General features: G+C 39.9%; 1 protein-coding gene across 1 annotated transcript; it reads left to right on the top strand.

Annotated features, from left to right (window-relative positions):
• Window positions 1-1,512: 1,512 nt before the first annotated feature.
• LOC131860373 (protein MAIN-LIKE 2-like) lies at window positions 1,513-2,271 on the top strand. The gene has a single exon (XM_059214776.1). The coding sequence runs from the start codon at window positions 1,513-1,515 to the stop codon at window positions 2,269-2,271; it is 759 nt and encodes a 252-aa protein (XP_059070759.1).
• The last annotated feature ends 18,754 nt before the right edge of the window (window positions 2,272-21,025 follow it).

Here is a 21,025-nt window from a genome sequence, read left to right on the forward strand (position 1 = left end):
CATGGGGATTGGAGGAATAAGGAGGAATTAAAAATTCCTTGGAGGATGGAATGCCTAGAGGAATGTGAGATTTTGAAAACCTCACATTCACCTAGGAAAAGAGCATTTAAGGAAGGTGGTTGGATGGAAGGGACAAGGAGTTGACTTTGTGGCTAATCATGATGATTAGCCAGTAGCAACTCATTAGGAGAGGGGTTAGAAAAATGATTAGGTGGGATTAGGGTAGACAAGATTTGTAGGATGATTGGACTAGGAGAGAGAATAAGTGGGGGGAACTAAAAATTAGAAGAATAATGTTAAGTGAGTTTAGGGAGCTTCTAGAATAATTCATTAGGTTAATGATGGATTAGGAAAAAGGTGATTTGTAGGAATCACCTAGATTAATTAACTAATTGAAATTAATTAATTAAAAGGAGGAATTTGAGAAGACTTAATATTAGGGATTTTTAGAAGAATAAAGGTGTATTTATTTATTAAATAAATAAATCAACAGACTATAGTGACAACGTTAATAATATTTAATTAATATTGAGGAATAGGAATTGGCACAATTAATAAATTAATTATGCAAAGAACTTAAAATAATTAAAATAATTATTTTTAAGTGTCTACATTTTGCCCCTCTTTTATGCAGTGGCAAATTTGGCGATGGGTAAAAGATAGAAGAAAAAAGAAATAGATACCCCAGCGTAAAGCATGGGTGGTGTATGCCCCCTTGAGAATTTTCCTTTAAATTTTTTGTAAAAAATTGACAAAAATTTCTCAAAATAAAGAAGGAAAAATTAGGGTGGAGGAGATAACTAAAAAAGAAAGAGGGAGCAAATGAAGAAAAATTAGAAGAGAAAATAGAAGGAGGGAGACCGTGAAGGGAATGGGCCCTCAAGGGGGTCAATATAAGCCACAAAGGGCCCAATGAGAAGTCATTGTTACACACAAGCCTTGGAGCCAATCAGAGCCTAGAAGAAGAGATGGATCGCATTCCAACACATGAGCATAGCACCGAGAGGATCCGACGATATGAGAGACCCACAGGCTACGGAGCACCGGTACGTAGGACTATCCTCCTTTGTGGATTTTTAGGTTTAGGGTAGAACTAGGGCTTAGTTTAGGGCCAAATTTAGGTGAGGCGAACGCACTAATTGTCATTTCAGTGCGCGCGCCTATAGGGTAGTGCGAGCGCTGGCGAGTAGCGCAAGCGCTTGTGGGCGATAGGCGGAAAGAAAGGGGGTTTTGGGATTCAATGGTGTTTAGTGTGTTCGCTCGTGCAACTACGCGAGCGCTCAAGGTATTGCGCGGGCGCTCGTGTTGGAGGAGTTTTTAGGTTAGGGTTAGGATAGGTTAGGGGTGTTTGTTAGCATGTGTGCCTGCAGAATGGCGCGAGCACCACAGTTTTGGTGCAAGCGTAGAGTGAATCAACGCATGCGCTAGGAAAAGAAAGAATTAGGAATAGGTTTAAAATTTTGGGATAGGTTGAAGGTATGGGTGTACCTGAGGGTAGAATAGGACTCAAGAATGTGGAATGATGAATTGGATTGTTGGATGCAGGCTAAGTTGGGGTTTTTGGCTTCGAGGGAGCATTGGCCCGCTACCATGAGTTTATATCAACAGTTACGGTCGAATGAGTTGGAGATCTTAGCTGCTCTAGGGTTGCATTTTGTGGGCAGGTGGCCGAGGATTCGAGCTCATACTACGATGATGATGGCTTTAGTTGAGAGGTGGGATAGTAGATATAACACCTTTCATCTACCTACTAGCGAGGCGACAGTGACTCTTATGGATGTACGAAGGATCTTGAAGATCCCCATTCGCGATGTCATCCTAGAGTACCATTTAGATGTAGCAGATTTTTATCTGCGGGAGGTTTGCGAGTATGAGACCTTGCCGATGCTGGACAGGAGTAGGATGCATTTGGGTAGGGCGATGGGTATTCGACATATTCCTCATGTGGTACTGGTGATTTGTGGATTTTTTAGCAGACGAATTATACCGGATCTCAAAGGGCATGGATTTCCTGTTGGATGGAGAAAGTGTCTTTATTTTATGGTACATGATGGCGTGCAGTATGCCTGGGGAGCCGCAATGTTGGCTCAGTTATATCACGATATGCATCTGGTAGTGTACAGGGAGTATGCTAGCCTGTCTGTGGGAGTGACACTTCTCCATATCTGGGCTTGGGAGCATATTGCGGTTACTCGGCCACTAGGTGTACATGATAGGCAGGGTCGTCGGCCATATATAGACAGGTACAGGGACCTACTACATTACACCTAGATAAGATCTATATGGTTTTGGCGTCGAATCTTTGATGAGCTTATGCAATTTACATGGCGACTATTTTTGGGTTGTGAGAGATGGAGGGGGGATTGGAAGCTACACTAGGCTGGAGTGGATATGTGGATGTTTGGCAGGTCAGTATACATCATGGAGTATTATGCACCATATAGAGTAGCGAGATAGCTCGGGCAAGTTCAGGACATAGTGGGAGACATACCATTATATCCTTGGATTACACGAGAGGTGAGATCTTGGGGCCCGACAGTGAGTCCATTTGAGGGCAGGACCAGTTTTCAAACAGTGTCACACTTGGTCTGGGATGAGCAATTGGGGATAGGAGAGGATCTGAGGATGATAGGGGGATACAGGAGCTGGTGGGAGGGGCACTTTCCAATATGTCTTACCATTCTTGGGGTTTTGGAGGAGGATGAGCTGCAGCTGGTAGTAGATTAGATAGTCAGTGGGGAGGATGACGAACTAGGTGAGAGAGTCATGGTTAGAGCAGGACGTGGTGCTGGCGGACAACAGAGGAGGGTTAGGGTGGTATGGAGGAGGGATCCTGGGGTGGGAGAGGAGGAGCCAGGAGCAGTACCAGCAGGGGAGGTTGTAGAGGGAGGGGTTGGTGGGGGAGAGGATGTTGTACCCATGGATATTCCCGAGGCATAGGTGGAGGGTAGGGCAGGAGTATCACAGGATGATCTTGACAGAGTACAACATAAGATAGACGCGACCCAGGCGAGGCTTCACTCCCTCAAGGATGAGATATAGAGAGAGAGAGAGAGCTGGGAGGGAGAGCCTAGAGGTAGAGATGGAGCGGTTGTAGCAGGAGATAACAAATTTGATAGAGAGCCTCCATACAACAAGGACAAAGGTAGATGCTCTAAGGGAGGAGAGGGAGGAGTTTGAGCGGATGCTAGAGGAGGCACAACCATGGACGACTATTGAGGCCTTACAGGATGCTCTCCATCAGAAGGATGATGAACTAGAGGAGCTACACGGCCAAGCACAGAGGGCAAAGGCAGATCTGATATGACTGCGGGGGGAGAGGGATGTGGCCTGTCAGATGTTGGTTCTTGTAGGGATTGGGAAGATATAATCTGATATGATGCAACAGAGGGATAGGGCAGATAGGGAAGAGAGGGAGCTAGGCTACTATAGGAGACTATACCATAGAGTAGTACCTGTGGCGCAGTGAGAAGCCTCATACACTAAGAGTGTGCGATCCCACAGGACACAGAGTTAGCAGGCCACACAGAGTCAGCAGACCGATGGATCAGTGGGTTTTAGGTCACCTAGAGGAGGGGGAGCAAGAGGATCAAGCGGAGGAGGTGCAAAGGAGGGGGTTGGAGAGACACGAGGGGAGAGCTAGCTCCGTTTTGGCTTGTGTATCATATTTTGACCCTTCAGGGTGATCATTGTATTATGACAAACATATTCATCTTTTTGAGCTTATATGCATATATATGATTTGTGGAGGCGGATGATGTGTGTATTTTATTATGATGGACTTTATTTATTTTTGTGGTGTGATTCATAGATGATGATTATGGATATGTTGTGCTGACCTACTTGTGGTGCAGTGTGGATGCTTATATATGTATGCTTATGATATGATGTTGACATGTTTATGGATGCAGGATGAGTGATCATGTTTTTGATGTATATACGTTGTATATACAGATGTATGATGGATATTTAATGTAATAGTAGATGTAGATGTAAATGATTTATGATGAATGATTAATTAGCGTAGGTGCAATCTATATGAGGAATGAATGTAATGTCACTTATATAGCTATTGTGATGTAAATCATCAATGCTATGCAAATAATGATGGAATGTATGTGTAATGCAATCTAAATGAATGAATTAATGCCATGCAACTTAAATGACGTATGCAATGAAATCTAAATGCAATCTATGTGGTAAAATGTTTGTGAAAAATGAGAATCTAAATGAGTAATGTAATGAAATGAATAGGTAATGCAACCTAGATGGATAGACAATGAAATCTATATGAATAATGCCACCTAAGTGGATAAAATGAATGAATAATGCAAAGAGGGAATATGCCAACAATAATACAATGATGTTCGAAAGAAAATAGAAGAATATGGAATAGTAGGGGGGGATTGAGAATCCATGGGGTTATTAGATCAAGACTTGATGGAATGATGGTGAGAGTTGTGCACAAAAATGTGGAGAGCCAGCCTAGTTTGATATTGCCCTAGGTAACCTGCACCACTGATTATAGGAATCAAGATGCCATGAGAAACCCAAGGCGTGGACTGACTCATAGTCAAACGGGAATTCCTTACACACAGCTATGCAAGTGTTGAGTAACACTAATACAAAGTTGTGGGTACATGCAATAAAACCCTCAAACACACTGATACCTCATGTACGCGATAAGGTAAGTGTTGATAAACACTAATACCAAGTCATCGGTTCATACAAGAGAGATCCAAAACACTCCATGCTATGAAAATATGCCCCAGTATGCATCTATTGTAAACATACCTAGATATGGAAAATCTGGGCAATCATAGATAGGTGCATTCATAGGGAAAAAGATGCAAGTCTAAATGAAAAATCCAAGAAATCAAACAAGTCACTCATTCATGACCTACTAACATCTCTTTCCAAGAGTAGGATTAGGATGGAGGATTAAATTGCCAGATGAGGGAAGGATTCATCCCTAGGGCAAAGGATAGAGTGGGTGGATTTTTGGATTAAGAAAGTGATTAGATGACCTTGAAGATTAACTTGTGGACTTAGGATTGTTCTCAAGACTTCATGAAGCTCACACAGAGGCACACAAGCTCAGTTTGATGGGACACTTTTTATTCATGATCTAGGCTAACACTCATCATCATACTTGTGATTTATTCCAAGGTGGGTGAGGGGGGCCCATGTCCTGATGGGAAAATTAGATAATGAGGGTGATGGAGTACTGAAATGATAGACAATGGATCTAGATTATTTACCTTGGCGCCCGCATGGAGGTTTTCACCAAGGTACTTGCCCATAGCGCCACAAAGTGGTTTTCACTAATGGACAAATTATTTTGTTTTTTTTTGTTTTTTTCTAGTGTCACAAGGTGCCTGTTTACCAGGTTTTCACCATAGTGACAGTCTTTTTTCATGATCTTTTTCTCATTTTTATGTATTTTTATGTATTTTTCATGATTTTTGATTTTTTTTATTTGAATTTTTTGACAATTTGATGACTTTCTGAGGACTAGGCGTAGAATCTTTTTAGGTGCATGATATTCATTAGATCATCCAGAGGATCTCCCTCAGGAGTAGCCAACTGATAGGCCCATGGTCCATAATTTTCTATGATTACATATGGTCCAAGCCAATTAGGCTCGAACTTACCTTTCTCTTCTCTTTCTTGAATATTTTTTCTGATTTTCCATGAGGACAAGATCACCAATTTCAAAATCTTGGGTTCTGACCTTCTTGTGGTAACTCGTGTGTAGGCGATTCTAATATACCTGGAGATGGTTCAAGGCCTTGACGCGCCTTTCATTCAACAATTCTAGCTCTTGTAGTTTGGCAATTATATATCCTTCATCTGGTAGGATATTCTGTAGCGACACCCTTAGAGAGGGGATCTCGATCTCAAGCAAGAGGACAACTTCAGAGCCAAAGACAAGGGAATAGGGGGTGGCACCTGTGGGTGTGTGGATGGAAGTGTGGTAGACCCACAAAGCAGGGTGGAGTTGGAGGTGTCAGTCATGGCCAGCTTCATTGGCTGTCTTTTTGAGGATTTTGATTAGGGTTTTGTTAAAAGCCTCAACTTGACCATTACCTTGTGGGTAATATGGGGTGGAGAAGCGATGTTGGATGTCAAATTTTTGGAAGCGTTCTTTAACATCCTAGTTTTTGAATTGTCTCCCATTATCTGTAATGATAACTTTTGGGATCTCATATCGACAGATCAAGTAGTTCAAGATGAATTTGGATATCTTCTTACCAGTGGTGAAAGTAAGAGGGATGGCCTCTACCCACTTGGTGAAATACTCAGTAGCGGTGATAATGAATTTATGCCCGTTGGAGGATGTAGGGTGGATTTTCCCAATGAGATCAAGCCCCCACTATGAGAAGGGCTAGGGTGTAATGAACGGCTGCAATTCTTGTGATGGCGCATGGATCTTGTCGCCATGTTGCTGGAAAGGGATGCATTTCTTCACATTGTTATATGCATCTACTTCCATTTTAGGCTAGTAATATCTTGTTCTCAAAAGCTTTTTAGCCAAGGTGAGCCCACTTGAGTGTTCCCCACAGATGCCTTTGTGCACTTCACATAATGCCCATTCAGCCTCTTGTTTATCTAAACACCTTAGGAGGGAACCATCGAAATGCCTTTTGAATAAGGTCTCTCCAAGGATAGTGTAACGAGCACATTGGCAGGTGAAGGTTTGTTGTTGGGTTTTGGTAAGGTGTGGGGGAATGGTGTTGTCTTTTAGGAAAGTGAAGGTCTCTTGGTACCAAGGGGATTCGAGACCAATGAGTAGACACACCATTTCGGACTCTGGTAGATCATATGTCAGTATGAATAATTGCTCGACCAAGAACTCACACTTCTGACTATGTGTTGACATCTGAAGGAGGGAGCCAATGGTGGCCATTGCATCTGCAACTCTATTGTTTGTTTGCTGGACTTGATCAAACTTGATTATTGTGAAGTGTTGCTTAAGATCTTCAACCATGCTATGATAGGGGAGAAGTTTGTCATCTTTTGTTTGGTATTCATCATTGACTTGTTTTATGACAAGTTGGGAATCACCATAGACTTGTAATTCCCTTATCTTCCACTAGATAGCTAAGCGTAGTCCTGTAATGAGTGCCTCATATTCTGGGATGTTGTTGGTACATGCGAAATCTATCTTGTATGACTTTGGGATGCATTCTCCTTGAGGTGTGATCAATAGTATTCCTGCCCCTGATCCATTTTGGGTGCAAGAGCCATCAAAGTACAACTGCCATGTGGAGGATGTGGTGAGAGTCATTATGAATTTATCTAGCAGTTTTGTAAGGATAGGATGGTCACCTGGAAGTGGAGTGTCATCCAGTTGGTCTGTGATAACCTGTCCCTTGATTGCTTTTCTGTCTATATATTCAATGTCAAAATCGCTTAACAGCATGACCCATTTAGTAGTTATCCCTGTGAGGGCAACTTTTGACAAGAGATATTTAAGAGGGTCAATCTTAGCAATCAGTTTTGTTTTGTTGTTTAGCATGTAGTGTCAGAGTTTCTATGTACTAAATACCAATGCCAAGCATGCTCTTTCAATGGGGGTATAATTGAGTTCATACCCCACTAGTGTCTGACTGATGTAATATATGGCATGTTCCTTCTCTTGATCATCTGTTTGTGCCAATAATGCCCCCAATGCCACTGTAGTAGCACATATGTACAAAATAAGAGGCTTTCCAGGAGTAGGAGGCATAAGAAATGGAGGTGATGCTAGATATTCTTTGAGTTTTTCAAAGGCCTTTTGACACAAGCAGTCCCATTTGAATTTTGTGTCTTTGCGCAACAGGTGTGCAAATGGATGGCATTTATCTGCAAGCTGTGAAATAAACATCTAACAGATTGGAGTTTCTCCTGGAGGCTACATAGTTGTCTAAGGGTCTTTGGGGGAGGCATTTCCATGATGGCTTTCACCTTTGCAGGATCGACCTTGATACCTCTACGAGAAACAATGAAACCTAGTAGTTTTCTCATTGTGACACCAAAAATACACTTCTTAGGATTGAGGCGCAATTTGTATTTTTTCAATCTTTCAAAGATCTGCCTTAAGATAGGGATGTGCTCTTGTCTTGTCTTTGATTTGCCTAGAAGATCATCCACATAATCCTCCATAACTTTGTGCAAGAGGTCAAGAAAAATTATTGTCATGGCACGCTGGTATGTGGCTCCAGCATTTTTTAGGCCAAAAGGCATGACCCTGTAATAGAAAGTCCCCCATGGTGTTGTGAACACAGTTTTGTGTTGATCTTCTTCTGCAATCCTGATTTGATTATATCCAGAAAATCCATCCATAAGTGATAGCATCTCATGTCCTGGTATAAGGTCCACAATCATATCTATGTTGGGGAGTGGGAAATCATCTTTAGGACAAGCCTAGTTTAGATCTCGGAAATCAGTACAGATGCGGATGCCCCCAGTAGGTTTGCCGACAGGTATAATGTTGGATACCCATTCAGTGTAGTCTATTGGTTTGATGAATTATGCGTCCAACATCTTTTGGATTTCTGCCTTGACCAGGAGTGCAATATGTGGATGCATTTTGCACAACTTCTATTTTACGGGTTTCGCATGTGGGTGGACAGCAAGATTATGAACCACCAAGTCAGGATCTAGACCTGACATGTCAGCATAGGACCTTGCGAAGTTGATTTTTGTCTCTGTGAGGAAATTGATGAAGTCTTTCTTCTCTTGCTTCATGAGGGACTTGGCAATGAGCACATTTTTTGGAATGTCCTCGGTGCCCATATTGATACTATTTGTTTAAACTATTAACAAATTTGACCTGTCTTGTGGAAGGTGGCCAATGGTAGGGAGGTCAAGTCCCTCATCTTCAAGTGCCTTTTCTAGGTTTTCACTTTTGGATACACCCTTTGTTTTTACTTTTTGCTCATCCAAAGGTGACTCGGAGAGATTTTCACCTAGGGAATCATGTTTTTTCTTTTTATTATCTTTTTTTGTGGCTAAGGGCATTGACCTGACTACTAAAGTATCCCTTTTCATGCAATCAAATCTCATGTACTTTGTTGCAGTCTTCCAAATTTCACATAGTCGGGAGAGTAATGAGAGTGTTATCATCGTCGCAGATATCTAAAGTGGGTTTGTCTCATTGGCCCCAGTCTATGAGTTCAGGATGGACAAGATGTAGCTCGTGTGAAATGGGAGGGGTTGTGGGGGTGATGGTGTTGACATGAGTGTCAAAGAAGATGTCATTTTTGTATTCATAAGGCTTTTCATGGAACTCCTCTTCGTCAGAGTTTTCTATATCCAAAGAAGGGCTTGAAAGGGCACCGGTTATAGCAATCTTAGGCACTAGGGTGTACCCCAAGCCTCTGTTGTACTTGTAGGAGATAAGATTTATGGGTGCTTTTCTTCCTTTCTCCTTTGGTCCCAAGCCGTGTCTTTTGTAACCCATTTTTCAACTATAGCTGATCCTTTTGGATACATTTTTTTAGGTATTTTTGCTAGGTCTTCATCTTCTTCTTGATACAACCATGAAGATACATCTGTGTCTAGGCTTTCCTCGTCAAGTGGGCCCCATTGCTGAAAGGTGGTATCTTTGCATTGTATAACCAGTTTTTGATCTTTTTTTAGTTATTTTGGTTTGCCAAATGACTTGGGAGATAAGGGGAGGTTTCTTATTAATAAGACATCCTCCAATTTGTATTCTCCGCCGCCATTATCCAAGATCTTGATTTGTGGGTCCGCTTGGGATGAGGTGGAGGCAACATTTGATGCGTCAGATGGAGGAGTTGGCGAGGGTCTATTTAGTGGGCTATGATATGATTCTTCCCCTCTAGGAGCTTGCAATATTGAAAAGGTTGTGGATCACCTTTGATAGTGATCTCTCTTCCATTGAAGTAGAATTTAATGCATTGGTGATAAGTGGAGGGTATGGCCTGCAAAGAGTGAATCCATGGCCGACCAAGAAGGATGTTGTATGGGAGATCAAGATCTAGGACTTGGCAAGGGGTTTCAATTGTGATAGGGCCCACTTGAAGAGGTAAGGTGATCATGCCTTTAGAAACTCTTTCTGCATCATCATATGCTTTTATTGTGATCCTTCTTGATGTAGCTACCAGGTCCTCAGAAAGTCCCAATTGTTTTATTAACTTGTACGTACACACATTGAGTTTGGATCTGCCGTCTATCAGGATACGCTTGAACTTATGTTTCTGGATAAGGGCTTCGATGTGCAAAGGTTTATTATGGTATTCATCTGCAGGAGCATCATTGGAAGTGAACACAAGGTGTTGTTGGGCAGCAAGGTTTCCAATGAGAGCTTGAAGTTGGGTAGCATTAATATTATCGGGAACGTGAGACTCAAGGAGGGCTTGTTCCAAGATTTCTTTATGGACAGGGGAACTCTTGAGAAGTTCTAGGATGGAGATTTGTGCGGGGATCTTCCCAAGTTGGTCAAGGGGGTCATATTGGTGGGTGGAAGACATGGGCGGAGGGTTTAGTGGGGGATGGGCTCCTTGAATAGTTACTCTGCCTCAGCGGGTGGTTACATTGCAGTCATTTTGAGAGTGGGAAGTCGAAGGTGTGGCACCTTGAATGACTATCCTAGCAGGGTTAGGTCTTCTTTGTGAAGGGGGAGGGTTAGCTCCTTGGATAGTTATGACATTGACATGATTGTCTGCGGGCTCAATGCGACCTACTAACGAGTCAAAGCATGTTATATGATTTGTGTAGTCATAGTTCACAGCGTTAGATGATGAGCCTTTTCCTTTATCATGTTTTGGGAAGGGTTCTTGGTACATTTTGAGTTTGTCATTACTATTACCAGGTTTTGCATTTGCTACCTCAATTTCACCCCTATCAATGAGATCTTGTATGTAGATTTTAAGCTTCATGTACTTTCATGTATCATGCCCCTTGATACGATGATACTCACAATATTCATTCTCATTATACCACCTAGGTTTGGGTTGATTGGGATCGAACGGGCGAGTAATCGGGAAGACCACTGCGCCTACTTGAACAAGCTTTTGAAACACCACTTCAATGGGTTTAACAAGAAGAGTGAAATCTCTTGGAGTCTTGTTATTAGATCAGGGTGGTCACCCCTGGATTGAGACATTATTATGAGGATTTTGAGATTGATTTTGATTATTTTGATTGTTGAATTGGTGATTGGTGGTGGTGGGTTTTGGAGGAGCGGCCACAATCTAGACCCGTTTTGCATCAGTCACACCATCATTGACTACGTTCTTGTTTTTGGACCAGAATTTTGGTTTACCATTATGATAAGAGGAAGAATTTTGACTTGATTTTTGGTAATGTTTCAAGGTTCCTTCCTCTAACAAGACATGCTCGAGGGCTAGGCCCTTATCAGTCAATTTTTGGAAAGATTTAATACATTGAGATGTCAGAGGTCTTGATGGTTCGGGCACCAGATTCTTTTAAAATATTTCAATTGGTGTTGTTCTGGCATGTCCCATTGGAATTTCTTGATGAGGTGTTGCCATCTTTGCAAGAAGTTAGCAAAAGTTTCTCCAGGCCTTTGCTTGGTGCTACAAAGGTCCATCATGGAAACATCATTAGCCATGTTGTAGGCATAGTGTGCCATGAACTTCTCTGCTAAGTCCGGGAAGGAGATAATGGAACCTAGAGGTAAGGACGAGAACCATGCAAGAGGATCTCCTGTGAGACTCTTAGGGAAGAGTCTTCGAAGGTATAGGTCGCTATAGGAGACTTCTTGACATAGGATGTGAAATTCCCAAACATGGTCTCGAGGGTCTCTTTTGCCCTCATACTTCATGAACTTAGGGATCTCAAATCCTAGTGGGTATAGGGCACTTGATATAGACAGGTCATAAGGACAAGGACAAAATTCCTCAAACAAGTAAGGTTTCCTTTTGTTAGTCCCTTCCTTCATGTCTTTGATGATGTTTTTCATGTCCTAAATCTCTTTAATGAGGTCTTGTTGTGGATTTTGGACATGATGAATTATGTTTGCCCCTAGAATCGGATGAGTTATGGAAGGTCTACCACCACTAATGTATTAATATGATGAGGAAGCGGGGATGTGAGATGTGATGACCGATGTCACAGGGACCTGAGTGACAGTCGGTTGCGACCTGCAAACTATTGTGACAGGAGTAAGTGAGGCTCGAATGAAGTTAGCGATATTGTTGATGGGAATGGAGGTTTGTGGAATAGAAATGTATGGTCTAGTAGAAGAAGATGGTATAGAGGTATGTTACAGAATATATGAGATCGGATTTTATAGTGGTATAGATGGTAAGAAAGAAGAATGCAGAATGGGGACCACGAGGATATATGCCGAGAGTAGTATTGATTGGGAATGATTGGTGGGGCCGCAATTGATTGAGTTTGAATAACAGGTGCAACGGTATGAGTGGGAGCAAGGTCTCCTTGTGGTTGTTGACCAAGGGTGGATCTATCAAAATCAGGTGGGAGTTGAGCTCCATTTTCAAGGAGAGTCTTTAGAAGAGCACTAGGATTGTGTCAGATAAATTTCTCCATAATTTCTTGATTATAAGAGTCTTCTAAGAAAGCTTGCACTTCCAGAGAGAGTTCATCTTGGTCAACCATATTAGGATCTTGCAGTTGATTTTGAATGCTAGGTTGCACACTTTGTGTAGGATCTTGTGTAGGATCTTCATATAGGACAATAATGTCTGGCATACCGTATTGTTGTTCGGCCATCTTTTTCTTTTGAGATCGAGTTGTGACCATACAAGAATAACCTTAGAAAAAAGATTGATTAGAGAGAGAAGAAATTTTGATGAGAGGACTTAGCAAGGCTCTTGGATTTTAGGATTTGAATTTGATGAAAATGGATTTTGTTGATTCATAGGGTCCTTGGATTAGGACACGGATTTGATTAGGATTGCACCTTAGTCCTTGGATGAGGATTTTAGGTGGGAAATGTTGATGAAACCACAAGCGATGTAATGAACAAGTTGGGTAGAATTTAGACCGTGGAATGATGATCAAAAGCCTTTCTTCCACTAAGGGTTGACTAATGACCCTAAGTAAAACAAAGATGTGAGATAAGAGTCTTGATTGACTCAAAGTATAAGGCAAAGGCACTTGGAGAGGATTCTTCTTCAAGCACAAAGCCATGTGATTGATTGATTAAGGATGAGGTCTAAATGAAAATTCACAAGGCATGCAACCTTAACGTGAAGTTAAATTGGATTAAAAGATTATTTGATTTGGATTTGAGAATTGATTTGGTAATTAAAGGTGATTGATTTTGTGATCAATTGATGTGCTAAGTCCTTAGGAAAAGATTGAGGATGATTGATTGAAGAGGGATGATAGTGACGAGTAGAAGAAATTTGGTGACTAGGCTATCCTTGGCATGAACATGACTCAATAGATGATTGGTTCGGAAGGCAAGTTGTACGAAGGGATAATACCACCCCGATTTTGATGATAGTTGGTGTTAAAAGACAAACCTGAACCTTGATGGAGGGCATGGACTCTTAATTCATCACTAGCATCAAACTCATTGCTATGACCATGGACGTAATTGTGGTAATGATGCAAGAAGGTCCTATGTTTAAGCAAGAGTTTGCGGTTTGTGTACCAAAATTTCTGACGTCTAATGAGTTGTGCTTGTGTGAGCTTCTTCTTCTTAATAGGTCAGTAGATTGACTTCTTAGGATGCTTATACAACTTGGGTTTATGAGACATGAGATGGACGAAGTTTTGACGCAATTGGGACTTTGTGTGGAAGGTGACTAGGATGTGACTTGGGTATGACTATGATTGGAATTGTGACTAGGACTTTGACTTGGATGATTGTTTGTTTTTAGACAAGTGTTTTTGCAAAGTGTTTGAGGATAATGATGTGTTTAATCTACTCTTGGCAAGTAAGTATCAAGCAAAGAAAACATAATAATCAAATGAATTTTAGCTCAAAGACACCCATGCTCATATACAACATTCTTAAGGCTAGCAAGGATAATAGTCATTGGATCCCAATTGGTTTCCCAACTACGCTTACCCAGAGCGGACACTTAGATGCTTGACCCCACTAGCTCCCCTCCACAACACTCACTTCTCCAGGGTAGCCAAGCATCAATTCCCATGAAAACTTCTCACGGTGAACTTTGTGTCTCTACTGAGGGCTGTAAAAATATGGGCGGCTTCAGAGGTCCGACCTCCTGCACGAATGACTAGAAGGTTTTTGACCACTATGCACAAGGTGTTTAATATGACTTCTCGTTAGGAGCTACCCTTCGTAGTTGTGCAAGCTCAATTGAGGCCTATAGCCCAACAAAGCACCAAGAACTTAGTAGTCACGCAAGCATGATTGAGATCTCTAGGATCCTACTAAGCACCCAATGTGAGAGTGAACTCTCATATAGCCCCAACCATTGATTCTTTCAATCTCAGTGGCCTATTTATTATAGTGAGTTGGGAATCCCAGGTTTGGGTGTACTCACTTGGGTCATTCCCCTCTCACCAGCTCAAAGAGAAACTCGGGAGGGCAGGCCTGCTAAAGGTAAACATGCGACAAACCTGAAAAGCTTTGAGGGTCTAGATTTTTGATCGTCTAGATAGACGAGAGCATACTCTCCTACCTTTACGCTTTTCACAAACAAAAAAAATAATGATTTATTTACCCCCTAATTAGATCTAGGTGCCTAGCAATAAAAGACACAATGTTTGTTTGAAACTCCTAGGCAACCTGCAAAACCATTTGATTAGTAGTTTTGTATTTTTTAAGTCTTGGACAATCGAAGAAGTTGTACCACTCACAAAAAAAGAATGCAATTAGTAGCTACAGGCTTGCACAAACAGCGCACGCGTTGATCTGCAGTCAAGCGCCTGCGCAAGCGCTAAAACGCCTGCGTACGCACTGAAGTGGGCCGAAAGAAAAATAAAATCAAGCAAAGTTGTTAATTTATACCTAATTGTCAAGTTATTCTGATTTGGTCGTGTTGAAGTGCCTGTGCTCGCGCTAAAACATAGCAACTAAGAAAAAAAGTTAGCGGTTAGGCAAAAATTTCAAAAAATTTCCAATTTTTAAAGTTGGGCGGGATTCTGAGAAATGGTTGCGCTGATACAGATTCGCCTACACTGAAACGCGAGCATATGCGCTAAAAAAGGCCAATACAATTAGCAAAATTCAAAAAATTCAAAAATTTGAATTTGAGCATGGATCAGTAGAGCGCTTGCGCTATTTGTAGGTCGCTCACGCTGAATCGAGAGTACTAAAAAAATGTCTAATTAGTAAAACTAACTAACAAATTTTCTTCCTAGATTTTTCTTTTGATTTTTTATGTATTTTGATTGTTAACAACAAATAAAAAAGTAGAATGAGAAATAAAAAAGATTGTTAGATTAGGCACGAAACTCTTAAATCGGATGCGTTGTTCCATAAATACTTGCATCGATGTGTAGACCTGTAGGAAAGCGGGAAAATAAATTTGAATATGGAGCGCTCGCGCTGATACGCGTGCGCACGCGCTGAAATGCCTTTTGCTCATGTTGATCCCAAGTCGGTCGCACTAATTTGTAGACCTCGCGTTGTTCCGATACCTGCAATCAAAACTCACAAAAAAGGCTCAAAAAATATTAGATTTCAGGGATGTGGCTCCCACCGAGTGTGCCAAAATGAACCAAGGGAAAACTCTTGGTTGCAAGTTTAGATTGAATCAATGAACAAAAGACATAAAACAACCAAATAACAAAATATGAAAATAACCTTTATACCTTGCCAAGAGAGTTCTCTTGTTCCTCCGATTCAGACTCTTGTTGAAGCCAATAACACGCCTCTTCCTAACTTGATATGACCGGTCCAATGGGAATGATGTGGTTGGCTCTTCAATATTGTGCACAAATGATATAGGATGGATGGATGAGGAAGGATGGATTGGTGATCAAACGATGAAATGACTAAGTATGGATGAGTGCAAATCTTGGTATAGTAAGGGTATGAGGATGATTTCTTGGGCACAAAATAGCAGCATGGATTTACTAAACTTGGAGATGAGATATAAGGGGACAGAGTCCTCAATTTATAGGAGGAGAAGAGGAGAAATGGAGGGCTATGATTGACCCAAGATGGAGGGTCAGGATTTCTTGTGAGCCCACACAAGGCCCAAGAGGAGATGACAAGACAAGTGTGGAGACCAAGAGATATGCCTTAAAGACATTTCTTGTCTCCACACTCCTTAAGGATCATTGGGAAGACTTCCCAATGTGCCTAGGGAAGAACAAGGAATAAAATTTTCCTTGAGGGATGGGGATGAAGAATTAAAAATTCTTCAAAAAGGATGTTCATGGGGATTGGAGGAATAAGGAGGAATTAAAAATTCCTTGGAGGATGGGATGCCTAGAGGAATGTGAAATTTTGAAAATCTCACATTCACCTAGGAAAAGAGCATTTAAGGAAGGTGGTTGGATGGAAGGGACAAGGAGTTGACTTTGTGGCTAATCATGATGATTAGCCAATAGCAACTCATTAGGAGAGGGGTTAGAAGAATTAGGTGGGATTAGGGTAGATAAGATTTGTAGGAGGATTTGACCAGGAGAGAGAATAAGTGGGGGGAATTAAAAATTAGAAGAATAATGCTAAGTGAGATTAGGGAGCTTCTAGAAGAATTTATTAGGTTAATGATAGATTAGGAAAAAGGTGATTTGTAGGAATCACCTAGATTAATTAGCTAATTGAAATTAATTAATTAAAAGGAGGGATTTGAGAAGACTTAATATTAGGGATTTTTAGAAGAATAAAGGTGGATTGATTTATTAAATAAATCAATCAATAGACTATAGTGATAACATTAATAATGTTTAATTAATATTGAGGAGGAATAGGAATTGGCACAATTAATAAATTAATTATGCCAAAAACTTAAAATAATTATTTTTAAGTGTCTACAACTACAGATGATGTAAAAGATTTTCTTGAGAAAGACAAGCAAATTTTTGATGATCCAACATTGTCACAAGGTCCAATTAGCTTAGATTCTCTCTCTTTGATCCGGAAGCTAAATCTAGCATCACTTGCACAGGCTAAGGCAAGATAAGAGATCTTAAAGTCTCACATAGAGGATAGTGAGCTTGTGAATCTTGCATCTGGTATCCTGGAGAAAATAATGCCTACATTTCAAAAGGACACATCTGATTCTCCATCCATATAGCTGAATAGTTTGATCAATTTCATGAGTACTCATTTTGAGTCATCAGAGAATTTTGTTGAGGTAAAGGTCCGCAATGAGCTTAATGCAAAAAGGCTCTGGACATTGAAAAGAACGATCGTCGATGATAGAGTCACATTGGATACTTGTATTAAGAGCATTCCAGATGCATTATCTGAAGGAGGTAACATTTATAAATCATGTCTATCATTGTCTAAGTTCACTAAGAATATTGAGAAGCAGCCCAAGGAGCATGAAACATAGTTAGCCAGCATATCTCAATCATTTGATCCCTTATCAGTTTCTGTGAGTAATCATGAAGATTAGGTAATGTCCTTACTTAACAAAATCAAGATTTTGAGCTATGATAGGGATAAAATTATTGGTAGTTGGTGAACTTTGGAGTCACATCACTCCCAAGTTAGACACTTTGCTCAGTGCCCCGAAGGATGCTCAGGATGCTCAGGCCACCAATGAACCTTCGGATCTCAAATCAGCAGAGATGCAAGCATACCTATTCAGTGGTCTTATATTTATCTTAGAGTGCCTCAAGAAGGGCTAGGATAGCCATTTGGATTCATTGAAAGACACTTTTGCAGACATCTTCAAGTTTTTGTAAGGTAGTAAGATCTATGTATATATTCGGTCTATATATAGAATTATGGCTTGAATTTTTGCATCCAGATCCCTACCTTTGTCATTGATGTCAAAGGGGGAGTGTGGAGTAGTGAAAAATGTTATATTCATCTTAGGGGGAGTTTTGGAATTTTGAATTTTTTGAGATTTTGAGTTTTGCAGTGTACATTTGTTGGTACTGATTTCGACACAATCATTTTTTACTAAGTGTTGCCATCAATGCCAAAGGGGGAGATTGTTGGCAAGAGACACTATACAAATCATCAAATGTTGTTATTTATGACAACTCTAATCAAAGATCTTATCCGCAGAGTGTGATTTGATCCTACCAGAAGTCAGAATGAAGATTTGGTTAGGTCCGGTGAGTTAGAACAATGCATCTGACAAAATGTAGTATTTTGGTTGGCATTTCATTTTGGTTGAATATTTTGTGTTGCAGACCTAGAGGAAGATATTTAGATATGTGGAGTACCTTATTCCATAATCTTATCCGCCGGTGATGATCGTCCTATAAGTTAGAAGATCCGATGTATAGGTTTTTAGGTAGAATAGTGTGGTACAGATGTTTTGGTTAGTTGATCATTGTGCAAAATTGGTGGATTAATTTTGGTGATTGATTTTGTGTTCAAGGATGTTTAGCCAATATTTGGGAAGCGCGTGGACAAGTCTTTTGGGTCCACATATGCATTGGAGATCAGATTTAGCTGATAGTTCATACACATTTCATTATTTGGATAGTGTTCTTGAAGCTGACATGTAGAAGACCTAATTTCATGATGCGGATATAAAAGACCAATGGAAATTATCATTTTTGGTATCGAGATGTATGCAGAAAGTGTATGATCAATTGTGCGTAGTTTCACATGCTCAAGTGAAGGATTTATGCTCTGAAATAAATCAGAACAGTAGAACAAAGCAGTGTAGCAGAGCAACATGAGATTAAGTGTTTTGTGCTTAACTGGAACTGTACCTTGGCATTTGTAGATGCTATTTTTCATTTCAGACATTCCAATTATCTTTTGTAAAAGATATTGTAAGACAGTGAGTCTTCCCTAGGGTTGTAGCCCTTGATATTTCGAGTAGTGAGCTCTAGGAAGTGTGCTTGAATGCATGTGCATTCCCCATGTAATATTTCTCTACTTCTACAGAGTATTTATATTGTGGGTCTCATCCCCACTGTGGATTTTTCCTTAACCAAGTTGTCCACATATAAAATCTGGGGTTATGGTCTTATTGTTGATTACTTTGTGTTTTTGCATCTTTCTTTTGTTTGTTTGCATTAAGTGGCTAAAAGAACAAGTTAATAAGGTTAAAATTTGCATCATTGATTCACCCCCCCCCCTCCCCCTTTCAGTGTTCCTTGATTCCAACAAGCATAAGAATGTTTTGGAAATCATAAAGAAAGGTGTTGATCGTAATAAAGAATGTGCTTATTCCACAAAATAGAAGAAGTGAAGAAACTAAAACCATGTTGGAACAATTATGTTGTCAAGCCCTCCAAATAGACTAGAGGGGAGAGGAAGCTCTGATTGAGAAAAAGGAGGCATAAAGAACTTTATCTAACCATCCCACATGTTGCCATTTTCCCTTAACAATGGTGAGATTAATGTGATTCCATATAAGAATACTTCATGGTTCATTGCCATAGACAACTCTAATAATGCATTTGGTAGCCAAACAAAACACTTGCATTCTTGGGTCTAAAAGCTTTCAAACCACCTTTGTATTTTGGTTGGTTATGGTGAGTCCATGAAGTGGAAATAAATTGTCTATTACCATCCCATTTAGCCCAAAGAAATTGACAAATAATTTTGGTTAAATCTTCATACCCCTTTTTTAAGGGTATCCAACGAGAGGAATAGTAGACATGTGTTGCAAAAAAAATAAAAATTATTGACTTCTATTTTGCCAGCCAAAGATAGAAATTTGTTTCCCCAATTGAAGATCTTATTCTTGATAATATTAATGTACCAATTCCACATATCCAAAAGAGACAACTTGATGCCAAATGGTATACCAAGGTACCTCATGATTTCCTTGTGTTTGATTTTCTTCCAATATTGAGGAAGCCAATAACGAATAGGGCCATTTTGAACCACAAACAAATATATTTTAGCATAAGCAATTTTAGAGCCTAAAACAACACAATACAACTCCAATATGTCCATCATATTGCAAATATCTTTTTCATCATTTTGTAAAAATAATTGGATATCACCAACATAATGAGAATTAGTAACAACCACATTATCAGGATTAGAGATTCTAGAGATCAGTTTCATATTATTAGTCCTTTGAAGTAAATATCCTAGAGCATCAACTATAAGGACATAGAAGTATGAGGCTAAGGGAATTTTTTTTTTGGATAGATCTTTGTAAAGGAATTGGACCTGTCATCATATTATTGACAATAATCCGAGCATTAGCCTCTTGAAAAAGCATTTGAATATGAGATCGAAGTTTAGGATTGAAGCCCAACCATTGAAGCATCTTAAGAATAAAACTCCAAGGAATTTCATCATAAGCTTTATCGAAGTCTAGCTTGATCAAAATGACATTTTTTTCCAGTTTGTTGAGTCCATTCACACATCTCCCATGCTAACATAAGATTATTAAGAATTAATCTTCTAGAAATGTAACCTATTTGTCTAGATTTCATAATTCCTTGGACCACCAGTTTGATCCTAATGGCTAAGGCTTTTGCTATAATTTTATAGGAAGTACTAAGCAAGGTTATAGGATGCCAACTAGAAATGGAGTCTCCTTGTTTTTTCTTTAGGAAGAAGTTTGATTATACCACCATTAATAATAGAGCCCAATGATCCATTTTTAAAAGCCTCCAACTATAAGCTAGTAAAAATCTTCCTTGATGTGTTGTCTTGATAGAATTCCATTGGAGGCCCATTGTTGCCAAGATTTTTATAAGGGACATAGAAAAGAGAGCCTTTTCTATCTCTTGCATTGGTAATATTCTGTCTAAATATTGACTATAATCAGAGTCTATTCCATTAGAAATATAAATTTTAACCATATCCTCAAGGGTTTGTTGAATATCCTGTCATTGATCATCTTTAAAAATATTTTCATAGAATCATTTGAAAACATTGCATATCTTAGAAGGGTTAGTCTAGAAAGTATCAAATTCATCTCTTATCCTGTTGATTCTTTCCTTTTTATTGTTATAATTGAGATAGTTAAAAAAGTATTTAGTGCCTTTGTTTGATGCA

The sequence above is a fragment of the Cryptomeria japonica genome, chromosome 11 (assembly GCF_030272615.1).
Source record: "Cryptomeria japonica chromosome 11, Sugi_1.0, whole genome shotgun sequence".
Taxonomy (NCBI): Eukaryota; Viridiplantae; Streptophyta; class Pinopsida; order Cupressales; family Cupressaceae; genus Cryptomeria; species Cryptomeria japonica.